This window comes from Callithrix jacchus, chromosome 1, assembly GCF_049354715.1.
Source record: "Callithrix jacchus isolate 240 chromosome 1, calJac240_pri, whole genome shotgun sequence".
NCBI lineage: Eukaryota > Metazoa > Chordata > Mammalia > Primates > Cebidae > Callithrix > Callithrix jacchus.
Window position 1 is genome coordinate 192,148,261 of NC_133502.1, and position 13,695 is coordinate 192,161,955.

The following is a 13,695-nucleotide window of genomic DNA, read 5'->3' on the forward strand; positions in this document are numbered from 1 at the left end:
CTGGTCCAGCCCCTTGCTGGGCACATATAGGGGTGAAGATCCAGCACGTGTGAGGGATTTTTCTTTTTGAGCAGGTGTCTCGCTCTGTTTCCCAGGCTGGAGTGCAGTGGCATGATCTCAGCTCACTGCAACCTCTGCCTCCAGGGTTCAAGCCATCCTTCTGCCTCAGCCTTCCCAAGTAGCTGGGATTACAGGCGCCCACCACTGTGCCTGGCTGATTTTTGTACTTTTACTAAAGACAAGGTTTCACCATGTTGGCCAGGCTGGTTTCGAACTTCTGACCTCGGGTGATCCGCCAGCCTCAGCCTCCCAAGGTACTGGGATTACAGGAGTGAGTAACCTCACCCAGCCACGTGTGAGGGCTTTAATCTCCCCTGGTGCTCTAAGTGCTCCTTGGCGCCAGGTCAACAGCGTAGCCCTGGGAGGGGCTAGGGCCTGGGTGCTGGGATTGGGGTCTTCCCAGCCATGTCTGCCTGAGCCATTGTGGCCCTCTCCCCACAGGGAACTTCTAATGGATTGGGGTCCATAGATGATATCGAAACAGGTAATGTCCCAGTACGAGGGAACAGGTGAAAACTGGGGCCCCGGGTGAGGGGGTGCTCAGTCCTTCACCCCTGATGTCCCTGAGAGGTCAGGGGAGTCAAGCCCCTCCCCATCCCAGCCCTGTATTTGGGGGGCCCCTGAGGGATTCCCCATCCCGGGACTCCCTGGGTCATGAGAGAAAACAGTGGGTTGAGAGCCACAGACCGGCTCAAGGAGGGGAGGGCATCCCTAACCTGGTGTGTGGGGGGGTGCTGCCTCACAGCTGGGTGCAACGGTCCCATGGCCTTCACTCCAGGGCGCCTGCACCCCCCACCTCTTCCAAAACCCTTTCCCCTCCTCTTCTTCATTGGCTTCTAGGAAAGATTGCCTTTTAAGAGTGTCCCCTGGAAAGGGCATTGCTTACTCCAGAGGAAGGAGGCAGTGATGGTAGACATTCAGGCATTGAGCCTGGACCAAGTGTTGACATCACAGGACTCAGGGCCCCTTTGCACTCTGGGGCTGTGGCCTTCCTTGACCACCCCTGAGCACCGGCCAGTGGAGTCAGCCCATGGGGAAGGCAGGGCTCCTGGCAAGAGCTGGGAGAAGAAGGAAAGGTGTTGGATGAGCATCCCCGGGCCTGGGACGCCTCCTCTACCCCTACCAAGCCGTGCTCCCCTTTGACTCCTGCCCACCTTATCTGCAGACTGCTACGTGGACCCTCGAGGCTCCCCGGCCCTCCTTCCCTCCACGCCTACAATGCCTCTGTTCCCTCATGTTCTGGACCTGCTGGCCCCCCTGGACAGCAGCAGGACCCTCCCCAGCACCGAGAGCCTGGATGACTTCTCAGACGGGGATGTCTTTGGCCCAGAGCTGGACACCCTCCTGGACTCACTGGTGAGCCACACCTGCCCTCCTTGTACTCCCCTGAGCCCCTCTCCTGCCTCAGCCCCCATTGTCCCAGAGGTGGAGGGAAGGCCCCCATGCTCATGTCATGTGTCTCAGGAGGAGGCCTCAGAAGGGACTTGCTTGGGACAGAAATGAAGCTGCAATCTGCAGCTTCTTACACCTGTAATTCCAGCACTTTGGGAGGCCAAGCCAGGTAGATCACTTGAGGTCAGGGGTTCAAGACCAGCCTGGCCAACATGGTGAAACCCCATCTCTGCTAAAAATACAAAAATTAGCTGGACATGGTGGCACGCACCTGTAATCCCAGCTACTTGGGAGCTGAGGCAGGAGAATTACTCGAACTTGGGCAGAGGTTGCAGATTGAGCTATTGCACTCCAGCCTGAGCCACAGAGCAAGACTTCCCTCTCAAAAAAAAAAGAAGCTGCAGAATGTCCGGCCAGAAGGGACCATAGTGAGCCCTGCTCCCCCATGGAACAGGCTGAAGCTGGGGAGCAGGCTGCAGGTCTCCTTGCTTCCCCAAGTGCCTGATGCTTCCCAGGCCCGGGCAGTCCCATCCTCCTCTGACCCCTCCCTCTGTCCCTGCCTTGTAGTCTCTGGTCCAAGGTGGCCTGTCTGGCAGCGGCGTGCCTAGTGAGTTGCCCCAGCTGATACCCGTGTTCCCCGGTGGGACCCCGCTGCTACCACCTGTGGTGGGTGGCTCCATCCCTGTCTCCAGCCCACTGCCCCCCGCCTCCTTCGGCTTGGTCATGGACCCCTCCAAGAAGCTGGCTGCCTCAGTGCTGGATGCCCTCGATCCCCCGGGCCCCACACTGGACCCCCTGGACCTGTTGCCCTACTCAGAGACCCGGCTGGATGCACTCGACAGCTTTGGGTCGACACGAGGCTCCCTGGACAAGCCTGACTCCTTCATGGGTAAGGCCATGGGTGGGCATGTTCAGCCCTCACTCCCTTGACAGAGCACAGTGCTCTGACCTCTCTGGTCTCTGGAGAATGGAGTGAGTTTCAGATCTGTTTATAATCCAGGGCCATGTCATTCCATGTCTCTGCAGTGCTCAGCACAGTGTGGGACTAGGGTCTGAGGGATGGGTGCCTTGTTCAAGATCAAGCAGAGCAGAGTTGCCACAGCCTAGGCATCTAGACTCCCAGTGTGGTACTCCCTGCCCAGCCTCCCAGGACCTTGGGTTGCCAAGCTGGTGAAACCCCATGGGATGATCCTAAGGCTGGAGCCGGGGCACAAGGTATGGGCTCCCACAGCACCACTCTGAGCTGGGTGCCAGGGACCCAGGGAAGAAGCCGGCTTGTCTGGGCCCTGGTGAGGCTAGCTTTCAGCAGTCAGACACAGCCCAGGGCACTCACCACTGAGAGGGCTTAACAGGACTATGAGGGCACAGAGGGGACTTCACTCAGCCTCAGGGCCAAAGGAGGCTTCTTGAAGGAAGTGGTGACTCTGTGGGGTCTTGAAGGAAGGTTCACCTGCCAGGTAGAGGAAGCAGACGCACTAGCCTGGCACGGTGAAGGGCTGGCTGATGAGCAGAGCAGCTGGGTGGGGGCCTTGGTCTTCATGGACCTGGGAGCAAGCTAAGGAGCCTGGGCTTTCTCCTAGGGGCAGCAGGAAGGCCTGAAGGTTTAAGCAAGGGGTGGATACGCTCAGGCTGGGAGGCGTCTTTGCCCCAGGGGAGTGGAGAGGAGAGGATAGAGTCAGGTGTTCAGCCGAAATAGGAGAGGATGTGGGGCCTGGGGCTTCTCTGAGTCAGCAACACATGAGGCGAAGTCCTAGGAAGGCCCCTCACGCTCAGAGCCAGAGCCACTCACCCCTATGTTTTCTCCTGCCCAGAGGAGACCAGCTCACAGGACCACCGTCCCCCCAGCGGTGCTCAGAAACCAGCCCCCTCGGTGAGTGACTCGAGTGGGGATCCAGGCCCCTCATTCCCTTCTGGGGGTTGTGGGTTCTAGAGTTGGGGAGTGAGCCCTCTGCATGGGGCAGAGTGCTGCATGCCCCATGGTGGGGCACCACAGAGTGGATGGATCAGAGATAAGTGCCTCATGCCCTTCTTCACCAAGCCATGTGCTGGGCAGGCACACAGCGGGCACCACTTCCCTTGTCTGATGGAAGAATTCAAGTCTCAGAGGGCAAAGTGACTTACCCTAGATTAGTAGCATCTCTGGTCTCCAGACTCAGCCAGGTCTTGAGTTTAAGAGACCATCTGGGCTGGACACAGTGACTCACGCCTGTAATCCCAGCACTTTGGGAGGCTGAGGCAGGCGGATCACCTGAGGTTGGGAGTGGAGTTTGAGACCAGCCTGACCAACATGGCGAAACCCTGTCTCTACTAAAAATACAAAATTAGCCAGGTGTGGTGGTACATGCCTGTAATCCCAGCTACTCTGGAGGCTGAGGCAGGAGAATCACTTGAACCTGGAGGCAGAGGTGGCAGTGAGTCGAGATCATGCCATTGCATCCAGCCTGGGCAACAAGAGCGAAACTCTTGTCTCAAAAAAAAAAAAGAGCATCTGATGAGGATACTGCACTCTGACCAACACTAACTGTGTGGACCTGTGGAAGTCACCTAACCTCTCGGAGTCTTGCTTTCCTTCCCATCTGCTGATGGCTTGAGGGATTGGGGGAGGGTATGAGCATAGGCTGCAATCAGGGCCACTTCCATTTCTGTGCTTTCAGATTCAGCTTGCCTTCAAAGAAAGGCTCAGAGCCAAGACCCAGGTCACCCACTAGCCTGTGGGCTTCCCATAGCCTGTCTGGTCCTGATACTCTAGACTGTTGGACCCTATTACAAAGAGCTCCCCTGGCTGGGAGGGTGGAAGAAGAGGAAGGGTCCGGGGCTGTGGTTTTGCTCTTGAGTAGGATTGGGGGGGTCACAGAGTACTCCCCACTTCTGGTGCCCGGGCTGGCCCCAGTGGCCTCAGCCATCTTCCTGTGCCCACAATGGCCTCCTTCCTCCTGTTACAGCCAGAGCCCTGCATGCCCAACACTGCCTTGCTCATCAAGAACCCCCTGGCTGCCACCCATGAGTTCAAGCAGGCCTGCCAGCTCTGCTACCCCAAGACAGGTAACCTTTCACCTACAGAGTCTACCCCTATGCCCCAGAGAGCTGGGAATCTCAGGAACATGGGATCCCAGGTGGAAAGAATCCCAGTGTCTCAGTTGGAGATAAGTGCCAGAAAACAGAAGCACTTCTAGGGCAGAAAAGCAAAAGGGCAGGCACTTGGGGCCTGTCTCTGCCAGGCAGCGTATTCACATTTCTTTCTAGAGAAACACTAACATGGTCAGACTCATTAGAGAGTGAGGGCAGTGGTAGAAAGGAGATGGGTAGGCCTGGCGCAGTGGCTCATGCCTGTAATCCCAGCACTGTGGGAGGTTGAGATGGGCGGATCACTTGAGGTCAGGAGTTTGAGATCAGCCTGGCCAACGTGGTAAAACCCTGTCTCTACTAAAAATACAAAAATGAGCCGGGTGCGGCAGCTCATGCCTGTAATCCCAGCACTTTGGGAGTCCAAGGTGGGCAGATCACGAGGTCAGGAGATCAAGACTATCCTGGCTAACATGGTGAAACCCGGTCTCTACTAAAAATACAAAAAAAAAATTAGTCTGCCCTGGTGACACACCCCGCTTGAACCCAGGAGGCGAAGGTTACAGTGAGCTGAAATCACATCACTGCACTCCAGCCTGGATGACAGAGTGAGACTCCATCTCAAAAAAATAAAACAGTAGCCAGGCATGGTGGTACATGACTGTAGTCCCAGCTACTCGAAAGGCTGAGGCAGGAGAGTCGCCTGAGCCCGAGAGGCAGAGGTTGCAGTGAGCCAAGATCGCACCACTGCACTCCAGCCTGGGTGACTGAGGGAGGCTCTGTCTCAAAAAAAAAAAGGTCAGGGAGATGGGTGCCAAGAATGGGCACCGTGGAGGGGCTTCCCCCAGCACGGCCCCCAGTCTCCAGGGAGCAAGTAGCCAGGAAGGGAGTAGTGGGAACTTGCAGGAGGTCCTGAGAGGGGAGGTAGCTATATAAGCAGGGGGCCGATTCCTACCCACCACATGGGGCTGCCAGCCATCACCCTTCAGTTCTGCTTCCGGAATTGTCATCTGTGTCCCCTGCCCATAGGCCCCCGGGCTGGCGACTACACCTACCGTGAGGGCCTTGAGCACAAGTGCAAGCGGGACATCCTGCTTGGCCGGCTCCGGAGCTCCGAGGACCAGACCTGGAAGCGGATCCGGCCCAGGCCCACCAAGACCAGCTTCGTGGGCTCCTACTACCTGTGCAAAGGTGGGTGGGCTGCAGCGGGACGGCAGCACAGCTGAGGCCCAGCCCCTTCACCCTTAGCTGCCACTCTGCTCCCCATCACAGGTAGACAGAACAGGGGTGGGCCTCATGGCCACATGGGAGGTAAGAAAGCTGGGGCTCAGGCTCTTGGGGCCCATCTGGGATGCATTCTGTATCTGAATGAGCATCTCCTGCCCTGAACAGCTCGAGAGCCAGGCGGAACACATTTGTGACATTCAGCCGGAGCTCCTCACTGGCCTGTGCTCTGGAGTGTCAGGGGCCTACACGAGTCCTAGGGAGCTGGCTTCTGTTACCACTGTAGGGCCCCAAGAGCCTGTGGGGCAGTGTGCCCAGCAGCCGCATGAAGTATGTAGGACTGGCACATGGTGAGGGCTCCATCCACCTGGGCTCTCTGTCACTCTTCTGTTGTCACTGTCCTCATTTCTGGCTCATGTCAGCTTGGTTGGTATTTAATGGACATCCATTGTGTCCCTGACTTGCTTCTTTCTGGTCCCAGCCAAGCGCCTTGGTCCTGCTGTATGGCGATGCGTGAATAGACATGAATCATTAGGCCCTTCCCAGTGTAGCCCTTTCATTCTCACCGGCATGCAGCCTCAGCTCTCAAGGAGGAAATGGGGGCTTCGAGAGTGTGCCCCAGGCTCTGCCTCTTTCTCCCGACCCAGCCCCTAGCAGTGGCCTGCCCAGTCCCCCTGCACTTGTTCCTTGTCCTCCCGCCAGCCTGGCTGGTCTAAAGATGTCACTCTTGGGTCGGAGGCCTCCATCAACCACTGCCCATGGCCCGTGGGATGAAGTCCAGATTCTGCAACAAGGCCCATGCATGCTCGCATCCACCCCTCACCTCCTGCCCTAACCATTCCCCAAATGCACTGACCTCCCCGATTCTGTCATACGCGCTGTGCCCTTTGAGCCAGGTCGCCCTCTGCTCCTCCTTCAAGCGCTGCCTGGATCTTGGGAAACCCTTCTCTGTGGTGCTTTCCCTTGCAGCCACCCCCACTCTCACCCAGGGATCTGCCCCACTCCTCCAGGTCTGTGGCCTGCTTGTCCTTGTGTGCCAAGAGCTTGGCAGAGAGATGGGACAAGGCAGACTTAGAGTGGGAGGAGAAGAAAGAAAAGCGGATCCCACCCCCAGGAAACAGCAGATCTCCAGGTTCTGGGCCTTCCTCTCTCTAGACAGCCCAGCCCCCAGAAATTTTGTTTTGTTTCTTTTTTTTTTTTCCTAGGTAGAGGTGAAATGGGTGGATCATTTTTGTTTTATGAGACAGGGTCTTGCTCTGTTGCCCAGGCTGGAGTGAGTGGCGCTATCATAGCTCACTGCAGCTTCAACCTCCTGGGCTTAAGCCATCCTCCCACCTCAGCCTCCTGAGTAGCTGAGAGTACAGGCACATGCCACCACATCCAGCTTATTAATTTTTAATTTTTTTGTATAGATGGGGTCTCAATTTGTTGTCCATACTGCTCTTGAACTCCTTGCCTCAAGCAGTTCCGCCTCAGCCTCCCAAAGTCTTGGGATTACAGGCGTGAGCCACCATGCCCAGTGCCCCTGCCAGGATCTTTATTATCTCACTTGATTCCAACAACCCAGTCTCCTCCATTCATAGAAAAGACAGCTGAGACTCAGGGAGTAATGAAGAATCCTAGCCCAATTCTGTCTGACGCCAAAGTACATGCTCTTAACCATGTGGTGTTATTTTCTTGGTGAATAATTGCTTTTAAACCCGTTATATTTACTTAGAGACTTGTATACTTCTACAAAAGCAGTCCTGTGGCGTGACTGGGGCAGGAGTGATTACCATGCTCTGCAGGTGCAGAGTGCAGAAGGGGACCTGGTGTTTGGAAAGGACTTTCCAGCTCTGCCAAGTCCTGGAAGGGGGTGCAGCAGCTTCTGCCTCACCTGTGTTGGGGCAGAGCCAAGCCCTGCCCGGCTCATGGGGCCAAAGCCTCACAGGCCGCAGCGGGGTGGTGAGGGTGCTGCGGGCTGCCGTCCCCGCCTGGCGGAACGTGTCCTGTTGCCTCTTTGCAGACATGATTAACAAGCAGGACTGTAAGTACGGGGATAACTGCACCTTCGCCTACCATCAGGAGGAGATCGACGTGTGGACCGAGGAGCGGAAGGGCACCCTCAACCGCGACCTGCTCTTCGACCCACTGGGGGGCGTTAAGCGTGGCAGCCTCACCATCGCCAAGCTCCTGAAGGAGCACCAAGGCATCTTTACCTTCCTCTGTGAGGTACCGCCCGCCCACCCACTGCCACCCCATAGGCCACAGCACAGACGGCTGGGGATGCTCCCTGGCATGGACCACTGTGGGAGGTCAGCCCTGGAACCTGTGGGCTGTGAAGGCCTGGCCTTAGAACCAGTAGGTCCTGGACAGTCAGTCAGTCAGGGCCCTGGGATCCTATCTTGCTAAAGGCCAAATCCGATCCAGCCCCTCATTTTGCAGAGGTAGAAACTGAGGCTGGAAAGAGAAATCGTAACCCTCACACCTGCTCTTTCCTGGCAGCCATGTGGTTTCCGGGCTTGCCATCTGGTTGTTTTTGTTTCTCATTCCCAGCTGGACACAGTGACTCATGCCTGTAATCCCAGCACTTTGGGAGGCTGAGGCAGGCGGATCGCTTGAAGTCAGGAGTTTGAGACCAGCTTGGCCAACATGATGAAATCACGTCTCTACTAAAAATACAAAAATTAGCTGGGCATAAAAATACAAAAATTAGTTGTAGTGCACGCTTGTAGTCGCAGCTACTTGGGAGGCTGAGGCAGGAGAATCTCTTGAACCTGGGAGGTGAAGGTTGCAGTGAGCCAGGATTTTGCAACTGCATTTGAGACTCCATCTCAAAAAAAAATTAAAAATTAGCTGGACTTGGTGGCCTGCACCTCTGGTCCCAGTTACTTAGGAAGCTAAGGTGGGAGGATTGCTTGAGTCCAGGAGGTAGAGGCTGCAATGAGCCGAGATCGAGGCACTGCACTCCAGCCGGGGTGACAAGAGTGAGCCTCAATTAAAAAAAAAAGATGTTATTTCCATTGTCATGGCAGTGCTGGCAGGCAGATATCCCCATTTTACAGATTTGAAGCTGAGATTCAGGGCGGTGAGAAGCTGCCCTCAGCCACACAGACAGCACAGTGCAGAGCTGAGCTTCAAACCCAGGCAGTCTGTCCCTGGAGCCATGCCCACCTCCCAGCACCAGCTGCCACTTGTGGTCCCCACAGCCAGGCCCCCAGGACACAGGCAAATTAGGGGCCCGTCTAGGGCTTCCCCCATATCCCTTGTGGGTATCTGGCACTGCTCATCCGTCACAGGCGCCATGTTCACGGCCTCACATCTCAGGCCTCCCCAACATGTCTTCCCTTGGCCCTGCTGGCTTCAGTGGCCATTGCACTTCCCTGCCTATGGCTGGCCTTGCCCTCCCCACATGGCGCTGTTCTGTGTCTCTGGGCTTGGAACCTCTCAGCCCCACTGAGCTGTTGTTAATTCCCTCCCCAAAGCTGTCCCTGAAGCCCCCTCTTGGCCTCTGGAATGAACTTGGCGCCTGCCTCCCCACCCAGTTGTAGCATGTTGAGGGCAGGGGCAGTGTCACATCTGTGTCTGTAGAGCAAGGGCTCCAGGTCCGGGTCACTGGCAGGGTTCGATGTGGCTCAGTCCAACCCTTATCACTGGCATCACCAGCCCTTCCCCCAACTCTTCCAGGTCGGGACTTGTGCCAACCCCTGTAGGGAGCCTTAGCCTGGGAGTCATAGTTCACAGCCAAGCAACAGCCTATCGTTCATAATACATTTGCCATTTCTTTTTTTCTTTTTTTTTTTTTTGACAACACGAAGTAACCCCCTGCCCAGGCATTGGGAATGGTGGGATCAGAGGGAGGGAGGAGGGTGAGGAAGGGAGCCAAGGCCAGGTCACCTGTGAGCTGGAACCAGAGAGACAGGGCCACAGACCCTGGGACTCTCTTCCTCACTTCTCTGACCCAGAGCAGGGCTTGCAGGGACCCAGCTGTCCTTCCCCAAGTAGCTGTGCAGGGTCCCAGCTCACCCTTTCCCAGGTGGCCATGCAGGGTCCCAGCCCTTCCCCTCCCTGGGCAGATCTGCTTTGACAGTAAACCCCGGATCATCAGCAAAGGCACCAAGGACTCTCCGTCTGTCTGCTCCAACCTGGCTGCCAAGCACAGCTTCTACAACAACAAGTAAGTAGGACCTGCAGCCCAGCCTGGGGCCTGGGAGCCAGTGGAGAGTCCACTTTTCCTCAGAGGCTGAGGAAAGGCCTAGCTGAAAGGGTGGACCTAGGGTGCAAGGAAAAGGGCAGAATTTGGGAATCAAATCCAGCCTCCACCAGGAAAGGATGGGCATCACGTTTATTGAATACCTACTATATTCCAAGCATCTTATTGGGCATGTTAATTACCTTAGCAATCCCGTGAGGGAGGAGTTACTGCCCCTGTTGTACAGAAGAAAAAGGCTGAGGCTTGGAAGTTGCTTACTTAGCTTACTCAGCAGACAGCAAGCTGCGGGGCTCAGTCTCTGACTCTAGCCCAGCACTCTCCAATCTCATGACATCAGCGTCAGGCAGTGAGGGGAGGCCTGGGTCAGGTCTGGCACCACCCCTTTCTCCCTTTGGCTCCCCTTGGTGTTGCGGCAGTGTGACTATGAAGCCCAGGCCCTGCAGTCAGACAGACCAGGGTCCAATTCCTGGGCCAGTCCTGTCTTAGTCCAAGCCCGGGTTTCCTCATCTGTAAAGTTGATGATGCTCCTGGGGCTGCAGCGAGGGTCATTAAGACTCCCGGCCTGGGGGATGTGCTTGGTTAGTGTTCCTCGGGGTGCAGGACCAGCTCTGCAGAATCAAGCTGGAAACCTGAGGGCGGGGCCCTCTGTTTGTTGGCAGCTCCATCTTTGAATCCTGAGGGGAGAGGCAGGAGTAAAGCAGCGCTGGGACCCAGGCCCAGGGCTGCCTGAGTGTAGGAGCCCATTTCTGCCATCCTGTGTCATCCATGGCCTGGACTTGGTTCATAGATCAGGGGGTGCCCAGGGAGAGACTGGCATGGAAAAGGTGGCCCTGCCAGGAGAGAAGTTCAGTGGGATTGTGGACTGCATCATGCCCCTCCCACCTGCCCACCAGGTGCCTGGTGCATATCGTCCGCTCCACCTCCCTCAAGTACTCCAAGATTCGCCAGTTCCAGGAGCACTTCCAGTTCGACGTGTGCCGCCATGAGGTGCGCTATGGCTGCCTACGGGAGGACAGCTGCCACTTTGCCCACAGCTTCATCGAGCTCAAGGTCTGGCTGCTGCAGCAGTACTCAGGTGAGGGCTGGGTGGTGCAGGTGAAGGGTGCTGCAGGACTGACTGGGGTGACAGCCCAGGGCCCCGTGGTCGCTGCAGGTGGCTGTGGGGTGTGCTCTCTGGAGAAGCCGGTGTGTCCCAGGCACCACAGAGGAGAGAAACTCTGCTCTCAGGGTGCTTCCAAGCTCGGAGATCCTGAGTTTTTCCTCTCCCAGGCACCGTCCAGGGAGCAGGAAGAGGGGAGATGGAGTCAGCTGGGCTCCTGCAGTAGCACCTCTGTTTGCTCCAGGTTGGCTGGCAGCAAGTCCCCACTCATCACTGAGCCTCCAGTGCTCATGGGGGAAATGGGAAGCCCCATCTCTAGATCGCATAGCTGCTGTGGGGATTCGAAGGTGTTCTTCCACTCACCTACCAGGGATTTCCTGAGCACCTTCTCTTGCCGGGCATTCAGCCATGGTCTAGTCAAGGCCCTTACTTTCAAAGAACCTACATTTATAAGTGGTGGCCAGACAGACAGTATATAAACAGGTGAATAACTCCTGTATTCCATTCGTTCTAGGATGCATGTATCCCTGTCATCATTTAATTAGCAACATTTTGTGGGGTGGGGGTATAAAATGTGGTACATATAACACTCAGTGTCTGCTTAGAGTTGATGAAATGCAGTGGTAGAATTTCAGGTGTGCCTCAGGATTATGAGGAAGATAAAGTCGAACAATGGGGCAGTGAGAGACTCAGGGGTGGGAGCATTTTCGGTAAGATGGCTGGGAAGGGCTCTCTGAAAAGATAGCTTTTGAGGAGGGAAGGGCAGGCAGGGAGTGCATTCCAGGAAGAGGGACCAGGCTGAAGGCTCGGAGGCAGGAGCAACCTCTACAGGCCCTGGGGTAGAGCAGCTTAGCGGAGGGGAATGGGCATGTAGGAGTCTCCAGGCCTTAAGAACAACTGGGGTTGTTCTAAATATGATTACAGTGTCTGAAGGAGGGTTTTACGTGGCTGGAGTTCTATGATCTGATCAATACTTGGCAAAAGTTGCTCTGGCTGCCTGGCGGAGCTCGAGGAGTGAGGGCAGAGGCTGGGAGACCAGGGAGGGTTGCTCAGGCCAGGGTGGTGGTGCTGGAGGTGGGAGAAGTGGTTAGATTCTGGGTGTATTTTGATGGTGGAGCCAACAAGATTTGTTTATGGACCAGATATGAGTATGAGACAAAGGAGAGTGTCAAGGTCGACTCCAAGATCAAAGCAACAGGAAGAATGGGGCTACCATGTTCTAATAGGGGGAAGGGTGGCTGGGTGCAGTGACTCACGCCTGTAATCCTAACACTTCGGGAGGCCAAGGTGGGTAGATCACCTGAGGTCACGAGTTCAAGACCAGCCTGACCAATGTGGTGAAATCTTGTCTCTATTAAAAATGCAAAAGTTAACTGGATGTGGTGGCAGGCACCTGTAATCCCAGCTACTTGGAAGGCTGAGGTAGGAGAATTGCTCCGTCTCCCAGGAGACGGGTTTTAGTGAGCCAAGACTGCACCACTGCACTCCAACCTGGGCAAGAGTGAGACTATCTCAAAACAAAGGTGGGCTGGGGAAGGCTGTAAGAGGAGCAGCAGGATGTGGGAAGTCTGAGCTGCCTGGTGGAATTCACATGGAGATGTTGGAGGCAGCGGATATGGGGTTTAGAAGTTCACAGGAAAGGTCTGCCCTGTGGATACAGACTTGCAGGTCATCTGCAAGAAATTGGAGGTCACATGCAGTGTCTAGCCCCAAGTAAGCACCAGTGATGACTGGCTGTCATAGAGCAGTAGCCATAGGCCAGGGTGGAAGGCTGCCTCAGTCGTGTGAAAGATGTGAGAAGGATGGAGAGGGCTGAGAAGAGGGCAGGCTTCATGGAAGTGCTGTGAGCTGCATCTCCAAGGTCAGGCTCAGTGGCAAATCTGAGGCTGGCGGGGAGACAGACTGGGGGTTCCATGCCACCAGGCTGGGGTATTTGCCCTTTGGGGGCTAGCAGTAAAGAGCCACTGTACCACGGCAAGCTGGTGAGCCAGGCTGGGCAGGCATGGAGCCCTAAGTGCCGGTGAGGCCAGAGGCTGCCAGGCAGGTCCCACGTTGCAGTCCCACTGAGAGAGATGGGGATCAGGAAAGGGTGCTGGGTCGCTGGCCCAAGATACAGGGCCACTGGCATGGGAGAAGGGGACTCCCCACCATGGTACAGAGCCAATATCTTTCTACTGCATTTTCCCACTCTTGGCTGCATTTAATTCTTTCACTTCCAGTGAGGTCGGAGCAGGTCTCTGCTCTGTTCCCATTTTGCAGATGGACGAAGTGTTTCCCTTGCACCCATGTTTTACTGTGGCTGGGCTAACTTGGAGTAGGGCTTCTCCAGCTGGGCCTCGGGGGACACTGGCACCTTGTGGACCCCCTGCCTCCCTCTTTGCTGAGCACCTTGGAGGACGCCTGTGTCTGCCCCCCACCCTCCCCAGGCATGACCCACGAAGACATCGTTCAGGAATCTAAGAAGTACTGGCAGCAGATGGAGGCGCACACGGGGAAGGCCAGCAGCAGCGTGGTAAGACCTTCTACTACTATGCCACTATTCAGATTTCATAACTTGTCCCCAAATCCAGGGTAGTGTACCACATTCAGCTATTGTGTCTCTTTTTATTTTGAGACAGGGTCTTTCTCTGTCACCCTGCCTGGAGTGCAGTGGTAATGAATGATG

The 13,695-nt window shown here is 56.0% G+C and overlaps 1 protein-coding gene across 4 annotated transcripts in view; it reads left to right on the forward strand.

Moving 5' to 3' along the window:
• Positions 1 to 13,695, forward strand: part of ZC3H7B (zinc finger CCCH-type containing 7B) — a 57,161-nt gene that overhangs the window by 35,978 nt on the left and 7,488 nt on the right. For 2 of the 4 annotated variants that reach the window (XM_054239293.2, XM_054239294.2), the window contains 11 exons: positions 239 to 331; positions 502 to 544; positions 1,226 to 1,416; positions 2,020 to 2,341; positions 3,264 to 3,322; positions 4,395 to 4,494; positions 5,545 to 5,706; positions 7,745 to 7,950; positions 9,795 to 9,895; positions 10,825 to 11,006; positions 13,457 to 13,542. In XM_054239293.2, coding sequence (XP_054095268.1) covers positions 239 to 331; positions 502 to 544; positions 1,226 to 1,416; positions 2,020 to 2,341; positions 3,264 to 3,322; positions 4,395 to 4,494; positions 5,545 to 5,706; positions 7,745 to 7,950; positions 9,795 to 9,895; positions 10,825 to 11,006; positions 13,457 to 13,542 — 1,545 coding nt within the window. The remainder of the gene's footprint in view (positions 1 to 238; positions 332 to 501; positions 545 to 1,225; positions 1,417 to 2,019; positions 2,342 to 3,263; positions 3,323 to 4,394; positions 4,495 to 5,544; positions 5,707 to 7,744; positions 7,951 to 9,794; positions 9,896 to 10,824; positions 11,007 to 13,456; positions 13,543 to 13,695) is intronic. The other 2 variants (XM_035266736.3, XM_035266742.3) reach the window with 1 other exon arrangement.